General features: G+C 36.8%; 1 protein-coding gene across 1 annotated transcript; it reads left to right on the top strand.

Annotated features, from left to right (window-relative positions):
• Nucleotides 1–3,582: 3,582 nt before the first annotated feature.
• copz1 (COPI coat complex subunit zeta 1) lies at nucleotides 3,583–9,167 on the top strand. The gene is made up of 9 exons (XM_006785675.3): nucleotides 3,583–3,692; nucleotides 4,148–4,216; nucleotides 5,684–5,765; nucleotides 5,852–5,943; nucleotides 7,405–7,460; nucleotides 7,553–7,630; nucleotides 7,718–7,769; nucleotides 7,852–7,890; nucleotides 8,514–9,167. Exons 1-9 carry the CDS (start codon nucleotides 3,675–3,677, stop codon nucleotides 8,559–8,561), a joined length of 534 nt encoding a protein of 177 aa, XP_006785738.1. The 5' UTR covers nucleotides 3,583–3,674; the 3' UTR covers nucleotides 8,562–9,167.
• Nucleotides 9,168–9,516: the final 349 nt, after the last annotated feature.

Here is a 9,516-nt window from a genome sequence, read left to right as displayed (position 1 = left end):
AGTTTACTTATTGTGTAGCTCAGTTCTCCAAACAACTGTGCTTAAAAAACAGGCCAGAGGTGCTGGCTGGGAACTGCCCACAGTTGAGTCGCTCAGGCTTCATTTGCTTCATGTGCGTTACGTTTTGTATTGACGCTAATCTGAAATGATTTGTCTGCTGTTCTTTCCGTGGTTGTTAAAATATTCATTAAAATTAAGGAATTGTGGTATTTTTGGTTTTGTTGTAGTATTCAGAAAGCTTTAGCAAACATGAGTGGGAAAAACCGCCTCATGACTGAAAAAAAAAAAAATGGATGTGTGCAATGGGTTGTGGTATCAAAAGGGGAATATTTTTGGAGTCAGCTTCTGGGAAGGGAAAAAAATAGAGAGGGCAGTTTAAGTTTTTTCTTTTTTTATATTGATTATGGAAAAAAAAACTAAAAAGCTAAAAAGTACAAAAGGGGTGACATGTATCAGGTAATGTGTGCAGCCGTTAGTGGGAATATGCAGATCGGTATCTGACTGAAAATGCAATCCATCTCATAGCAGGTTGTTTCACAGGTATCGCTGATACCGACGTGGCAGACAGAATGAAAAAACGTGCGTGAAAGTTGAAAGATTAATAATCGTTTTGGAAATTAACTGGAAGCGCAATGGTCTGTCGCTTGCACAGCATCAGTAGCTCTGTTTGTCACGATGGTCACACATTACCAGACATAAGAAAGAGAAAATGAGGAACCTGAACATGCAGCATCATTCTTCTGAATGTCTCAATAGTGCCTGTGCTTATCTCAAGATGTTCAGATAAAGATAATGTTTTGCAACAACAGTATTGCGTTTCTTGATTATTTATTGAGAGCCCCTTTTATTTTTGTGCAAGCGTGTTTCTCAAAAAAAAAGTTGGCATGCCCTGTGCAGTGTGAACTAACAGCGAATGCAATGAGTTGCAATTTTTGTACACATCTATATTTGACTGAAAACGTTACAAAAACGACATAGTTTCAAGTACTAAACCCGAGAAATGTTACTGCTGAAGAATACAAAGCAACGCTTTTCCAAAAATATCTCGACGGGGCCATGTATACAATGGTGTTGCATCACCGGTTCTCTTCAAGAGATTCTTCAAGCCCTTGGGAACGGAGGGGATGAATCGCTTTTCTATTCTTACTTCATATATGATTCCATTTGCTCAATTGCTTGGAGCCTCCTTTGTGTTATTCTTTGTTTAATAATACAGTAAGTATTTTATGTGCCATGTATGGACAAGCAGGCCGGTTTAGCAACTGTACTCTTTCACTATGGAGCCATGCTTTTGTAATAGTTGCTGAATGTGATTTGGCATCGTCTTGCTGAAATAAACACGACGTACCTGAAAACCGGAGCTGCACTGGCAGTATATGTTTCTCCAAAACCTGCATATATCAATTTGAACTGTGTGCTGATAACAAGCAGACAGAACATGGTGCACATTGCTGTTTCTGGATTATTATTATTATTTTTTGAATGGTAGTATGTTAACTTCCATTTTTGGATGCACAACAAGCTGACTTTACTGGAAATGTTTTTTCAAAAGTCTCCCCAGGCCCATCCAGTGATATCCACTGCAGAATGTCATTTTTAATATTGGCCTTTCTCTGAGTTTTCTGATTCTGTTATATGATCTCTACCATGGTAGAAGATGAGATATACAAATGCTTAAACAAAAGAAATTCTCAAACTGTTGAAGCAAATGCCGACTGAGCCTCCACACAGTGTTGAATCATCTCCAGTTTTCATCTCAAACACTCAGACTCTCTGGGAGCATCTTCTATGTTGCTTACTTATTACCAATCTGTGTGAGTTGTGAGATATTCCACCTGTTTTTAAAAAATAAGCATAAGAGCATTTTTCATTTTTAACTTCTAATATTCGATTCATTATAATGTTTAAATTGGTTGCAATTTTCTTTTTATTTAGGCAGTGCATCACATTCCTTTGGAAACAGGTTATGTATTCTTTTGGCCAATGTGCTCTTGAGAATGAAAGTCAAGTCTGGATGATAATGCACACATATTGGGGGGGGGGGGGGGGCAGGGAAAGGAGGATGTTGGTTGGCGGAAGCTCTGTTTTACATCGATAAAAGGAGCACTTGATTCATAGGAAGGGAACTGCTAACTGCTGTGGTTGCTGGCATGTTGTGGCGAGAGGGAAACAGCCCATACTATTAAAATACTTCACTTTTATATAATGCAATGTTATTATTTTCTAGTTTTAATCTTTTAAGTAAAAAAACACTGCTGATAATTAAAAAAAATAAGGTAAATACTTGATGAAACTCGAAAAAAGCTCCTGAAGAGAGATGATTAGCGATCAGTTTCCTCACATCGTGCTTTTCCGGTGCAGACTTTATTATTTAGGATGTTTTCATGACAGAGTAGTGGTGTATATGTTTAATACCACTTACTTTTTGTTATAATCAATCCAGTTCTTTTTTAGGTAAACTGAATCAGTACCATATGCCATCCAGAAAACTTACAGTCATTATATACAGTCGGTATTTTGTTTCTGTTTATTCATTGTATGTGTTGATTCATCATTCAACTTTCAGACATCAGTCGGCTTTGCCAGTCATCATCACCACTGTGATGCTTTTCAAACACAAAAGAATAAAAATAAGTTAAACTTTGAGGATGAGATGGCATGACAATATCAGGCGATATTTAACCTTTTAGTATGAGCTAGTTCAAGGCAGTATACAGTTTCCTCTCTGGTCAAGGCAATTTTGAAATTGTAGTGGCTAAATTTGTGCAAGCATACTGCAGTGTTGCAACATTTCATAGTTTCCCACAGTCCTCTTGTGAGCACGCATAAGAATAGTTGGTATCTCCTCACAATACACGTTCTGCAGTCAAATAATGGCTGGACATTATTTGCTTCTCAGTGATATTTGAAGCCCAAAAATATCCTACAGTAAGGCCAAACAATGATGTAATTTATGGAGTTAGATAGAGGGAAATCCCCATCAGCCTGTGTTTCCAAATGCTTCCCAGAAGTGGGAACTAAGATAATTGGAGTTGGTTAAATGTAGGAGGATACTGAAAAAAGATGTTGATGAGTACGAGCAAGCTAAAATGGCTTGTAAAACGAGAGATTTACCACTAAGTCCTACAAAAACAGCAACCACCTTTAGTCATTAGGTTTAATTACAGTAAGCTCTGCAGGGATGTGAACTTTAAAATAAACATCCTGACTTACACGTGTTTTTTTAAGAAGCTCATACGAGCTACTAAAGGCATTTACATGTTTGGATTTACGGTTTCAACCACAAATGAATTTTTAAGTTCTATTGTAAGTCTAATGGGGTTAGTAATCTTCATAGTTTTACACAGTAACAGGAGACAGTCCGAAATTACAGTAATAAAGTTAGTTAATGTATTGTTTAGCTTTACGTTTGGGCCATTAAACGGTTCAGACTTTTCCGTCTTAAAGGGCAAATGTGTTATAACTACACGCGAGTCTGAAAGTACTTCTTTATTAACCACATCGCTTTTGAGTTTCAGCTCTTTTGTGGCTGCTTGCTCTGCAGTGAACTGATCTTTGCCCTGCACGCACAACTACGGCACTGCGTCAGCCAATAGGAAAGAGACTCATTTACTGCACGTATTACGTAGCCTAATGCTGCTAGCCCGGTAGCTGGTTTGCTAACAGGAAAGAAGATGGATTCTCCCATACTGGTAATGTTAGCCCATTTATTCATTTCTGACGATGTAAAAGCCACCAGCGTTATCTCATTAGTACTTCACATAAGTATTTACTAGCAAAATGTTTCTCGCGGTTTTGTTTTGTAGAGTCAGGCGAATAATCTCAGTGCTAACTACAGTAAACGGGTTGGCCCTTTTAGCTAAGGAGCTAGCATCTTTAAAGTTAGCTCGTATATGCGTTTGTTGATGATGTGGAACTGTCATGTCTCCTTCACGAGTTGGTGATTAAGAATCTTCTAAATAACATTTAGACTGATTTTGTGACGCCAGTCGATACCCAGTTTATTCAATTTACGTGCACGTCCACCGTCGCCTTTTTGATAGCTCATGTTTATTATTTAACATACGAGTTGCCACATGTTTAAAGAATTAAGGCGAATTCGTTCCCGTGTAGGATAAACAATGCCTAACGTGTGCTGTCTTCACAGGAACCGTCCTTATACACGGTCAAAGCTGTTCTCATTCTGGACAACGATGGAGACCGGCTTTACGCCAAGGTATGAATTTCAGACATCTGTGCCATCATGATACTTCGTTATTATTAACGCCGGTGACATGCCAAAAAGTGATCTTCTGCGAAACAGTGAATACTGGACAAAAATCACTGCTGATATTTAAACGCATGTAAATTAATTATTGGCCTTTAATCTGTCAAACTCTTGTGAATGGTATCAAGTCATTTTGAGACTGAAAGAAAAAAAGTAATTTACCTGTGGGCAAAATGTACCATTTTGACTACAGGCTGTTTACCAAAATAAGCAATGATATTAAACATTAAAAACACTGGAGTCACTGTTTGACACAACAGGTCTCTGGAGCCAGAGCATATGATTGCTCCCCCATACATATGATTGCTCCCCCACCAGTGATATTGGACTACAGTACTGTTAATCTTGCAGTGCCCAATGCCGTGGAAGCATGTATAGAAGCAGTAGTAATGTAACATTTACTTGAGTACTTTAGTTTAGGGTTTAAAGTATTTAAGCATTTCTCTATCATGCTACTGCTCTTAATCTAATATATTTCCGATGCAATTATTAGAATTTCTACCGTTTATTTTTTAAGCTTTGGTTTGTAATAGTTTTGCAGGTTAATTGCATTATCATAGATCAAGCGGGACTGCAATATATAGGTAATTAAAATCAATCGCTGGAACATTAAAGAGATACGTATGAATGTCAATGGATCCATAATTATGATCAAGTGGTACATATATAGTACTGTTAATGATTCTGAAAAGTGCTATTCAACATAATGAGTATGCTTACTTTATGTTTTATAAATATATTTTGATTATACAGTTCATGCAGTATAATCTACTTAATTATGATTATAAGTTTGACTTAATAAGAAGTCTAAATAACTTTTTTCACTTTGCAAAAGGATTATCCAACACAAAGGTATAATTAAAGTCTTGCATAGCACTACTTTATCCATAATAATTATGTTACAGGACACAGGGGTGCACATTAGCCTGAAAGTCACCCAATGTTTTGGGTTTTTTTTGCCAATTTTCTGCACTAATTTTAATTCTGATTAAATATTCTGCGTTTGTGCGGAGGGGCCCACAGGAACTCGAAGAAAAATCATGGAAACACTCTTGCTCTGAAGTTAATTTGCAGTTAATAACCTCTTTAATTGCCACCTAAAAAAAACCCGCCAAAAAAACAAAAACACTGCCTGATTCTGTAAATTCTCACATAGCTACATTAAACACAAAATTCAGTCCATAACAAATGCTGTATTTATTTTCCTGATTAAAAATTATGTGCTAAAACATCTCCCAGTTATTTTAGAAAAGTGTAAACCTTTAAAACATGTATGACTCACTACTCATTTTGGGTTGATTGTTTGCAAGAGAATGACATCCTCTACCACCATCTAATAATAAAAATGAAAACTAGTGAAAATGATGTAACTTTTAGACTAATATCTAAATGTGTCTTAATTTCAAATTTCTGCAGTATTATGATGACACATACCCGACAGTGAAGGAGCAGAAGGCATTTGAGAAGAACATATTCAACAAAACACACAGAACAGACAGTAAGTCGTCTTTACACTGTTAAAAACAGATCTTTGCCTCAACACATACCTAATATCGAGCATGGTTGTTTTTTATGCCTCTTTAGGTGAGATAGCACTACTTGAAGGCCTCACTGTCGTCTACAAGAGCAATATAGACCTTTTCTTTTACGTGATTGGAAGCTCACATGAAAATGAGGTAAGTTTAATTTTAGCTTTTGTAATGAATCCTTTTTAAGTAGGAGTTGAAACTTGCTTATGTTGTGCTGAGGAAAGTGACAGCACATGCCGAATATGGATCCTGCCTCATCATCCAGTCTGTGATAGCCTGAGTAATGGTGTGAATCACGGTACATGAGCAAGTTTTGACTATTATTGTTTTGCACTTGGAACATTATAATTGCACTAAACCACATAAGAAGTTTTCACAAGTAAAGTCCAGAAAATGCCAGGTGAGTCCAGGGAAAACGCTGCCCTTTCTCACACGTGGAAGACAACTGGAAATAAACAGAGTCATTTGGTTCCTCATTATTGAAACATTTCTAAAACTACGCATGGAGAAAATGTTTTAGTTAACTTAAAAGAAAAAAGGGACGGGGGCTTTTGAAAAACACAGAAACTAACTGAAAAAATTGTGTTTAAATTAAACTTTAAAAAGTCAGCTTTCTCTTAAGGGTAGTCACATTTTATTTGTTAACTTATTAATATTGTAATATTAATAAGTTAACAACTTGTTAATATTACAATACAATAATACTCTTTAAATCTTACCCAAAATAATAAATCTTACCCCTGAATAATAACATTATTATTATTATTATTATTATTATTATTTAATCTTTTAATTGTATTTATTTTTATTATTAACCTCCTAAGACCCGAACTCTTCCACTGCATGGATTTTTAATTTCTCTTTGATATTTGGACATATTGGGGACCAATGAATGTAAGATTTACCAGATTTTTGTTTTTTGCCTTATTTTTTTTAAGAAAAATCAGAGCCACATATGAGCATGTTCGTTTAAAATTTTGATAGAACAGTAGCAGTATAACGTCGTCGTAAGTAGATATCAGGACCTTGTAGAGCAAAATTCAGTATTTTGGTCTAAATAACCCAAAATGTGACATCCACATTTGTGGACACCAGGTCCTAGGAGGTTAAACTGATAAACAAACCTGAAGATTTACAAACCAAAAGAACTACATACAATAGACTGGAAACTAACTTAAACTAAATTGAATTGAAAATAAAAATTAGATAAAAAATTAAAACTAATGAAAAGTATAAAAGTTTAATAACTGACACAGGCTTCAGTGTGTAACCTGGTGGGTAAAGATCGTCTGATGACGTGATATTTGCGTTCACTTGTGCGCGTCGCAGGGTAGAAAAGTTGAGGGCTACAGCACACGTGAGGCTGAGCCTTGATTTCCATCTTCAAAAAAATAGTATTTTGTGTCCCTGTTTTTTCTCACACAATATATGCGACTCTGGCAAATATGCCCTAAGTAAACCAATATAAATAAAAAAACAGTTGAACCGTTCGTTAGTAACAAATCAAGTGTTTTATCCTCAATAAAAAGTGGCTTTTATTTGTACACTGTTGTAATTTAAGACCTGCTTATATGCACCGATTCTAATGTGTTCTGTTATTTTCAACAGCTCATGCTTATGGCTGTTCTAAATTGCCTTTTTGATTCGCTCAGTCAGATGTTGAGGTATGTTTTTGCAGCAGTTATTTACAAACATACAAACTTTTTTAAGGCACATTTTTTTCCACTAAAATTAACGTGTATATTTTTAACTGCAGAAAAAATGTTGAGAGGAGAGCTTTGTTGGAGAATATGGAGGGACTCTTCTTGGCTGTGGATGAAATTGTAGATGGAGGGTGAGTAAAACTAACCTGATCATTCTGATTCTCGTCAGTCATCTTTTAGAGTTTTACATCACTTTGTCTGCTGTGCATTTCCTGCAGGGTGATCTTAGAGAGCGACCCACAGCAGGTTGTGCATCGTGTGGCTCTTAGAGTAAGTTGCTCTCCTCTGAAACGTTCAGCCAATTTTGACATCGGTTGTTTCTGCTGCTAAAGTAATGTAATTGTTCTTGTAGGGTGATGATGTGCCTTTGACAGAGCAGACAGTCACCCAGGTGAGAAAAACATTCAAACTCTGATCTTCTTTCTCCCATAAAGTTTTAAGGCTCCATTAGTTTATTGACTGTTAAAACGAATTTCTTCAAAACCTGCAAATGCAAGGTCATTGCACTCATTCTCATCCATGCTCGCATTTTGCATTGTGTCATATGCAGGTCAGGGTACATGACTGCTCATTTGTTCAGTGGTGAGGTGGTAGGTAGCCAGCGGTGGTTCCTGTCTTTCAGCTCTTACACGAGTGTCTGTGTGTGTGAGCTCTTCTTGATTAATGCTGTCATTTAAGAGGCCTGAGACTGGCTACTACCACCCCTCCTTTGGCCATGATTAATAGCTGCGCCCAGTCCCCATGCTTTATGGTTATGATTCGGCTTTCCTTCAGTGGATTAAGATGATTAATGAGGTCTTGCATATTTTCCTTCATTTATATCACTTGCTCATCATTTTTTTCTCTCAGGATTTGAACTTTATTTTAATTGTGGTTACTTTATCTTCCTTGGTCGTGCCACTTGTGTTTTTCTTTTACTTTTATTTGGTACTGTTTCTCCTAAGGGTAGCCGTTCTTTTCTGGGCCGGTAGAGTCAATGTGATCTCTTTGGTTAAGCTTATGTTTTTTCCACAGGTACTTCAGTCTGCCAAAGAACAGATCAAGTGGTCCCTTCTGCGATAAGAGTCATGGCTGCACCAGAATAGCATCGAGCCACTATACAGCCAAGATTTCACAGCACTGATCTGCATATTCCTTTTCCTCTGATTTCCACTCCTTCAGTTAACGCTGTGACAGTACTGACAGCTGGTTCAGTCACACTCCCAGGACTACTTGACAAAGTTTCATTTTCTGTTTTTTTCTTGCACAGGCGTGCATTGTTTAACATACTCAATGTGGGGATAAGATGTGCTGTACATTCCAGTAATGGTTTTGTCCTGTTTTTATTTCTGTTATGGTGTTTATTTTCTTTTGTCTTCATCAAAGAAGCTGGTTGTTTATTAAAATAGTATACAGATGTAAAATGTTAATAAACATCATCATAGCTTGTGACAACATTCCACGTGTCTCCTTACAATAACAGTTGTGTCGTTCAGGACTGCATCCTTCCACCTCCTCCACATTACTGTAAAAACAATCCAGTCAATTTCTGTCCCTTTCATTTACATGGGTGTTGTGATTAAAGTATTATTGTAGTCATTAAGTTCTGTATGAGATCTTCCATCAGCAGATACAGTTAATAAATATCTGACACTGGCATGGGGAAAGCCATGATGTGTCCAAACACTACCTGTTTGTATGGTGTGGCTTTAATATTAGTTAGTACTCTGTTGTTGCACATAGACTAACATTCATAATTCTGTTATTTAGAAATATTCACATCTTCAAGTTTAGCTTGCTTTTAACAGCTTCTGCATTTCAGAGTCGAACATTTTAAGTGTTCTTTGTTCTTCAACGCCTAAATACATAACAGAAGCTCCAGGGCGCCATCTCCTGGCGTTGGCAACAAAGTGCAGAAATACTGTGAACGGGAGGAGACTCATCCATGCAGGTCTGTTGTGGAAGTACTCGGTACTGTGACATGAGAAGTTTTATGGAGAAACCCTTGATTCATTTCTTTACTACTGAGAGCTGCTAT

This window comes from Neolamprologus brichardi, chromosome 20, assembly GCF_056152115.1.
Source record: "Neolamprologus brichardi isolate AB-2024 chromosome 20, ASM5615211v1, whole genome shotgun sequence".
Classification (NCBI taxonomy): Eukaryota; Metazoa; Chordata; class Actinopteri; order Cichliformes; family Cichlidae; genus Neolamprologus; species Neolamprologus brichardi.
This window is presented reverse-complemented; position numbering and strand designations above follow the sequence as displayed.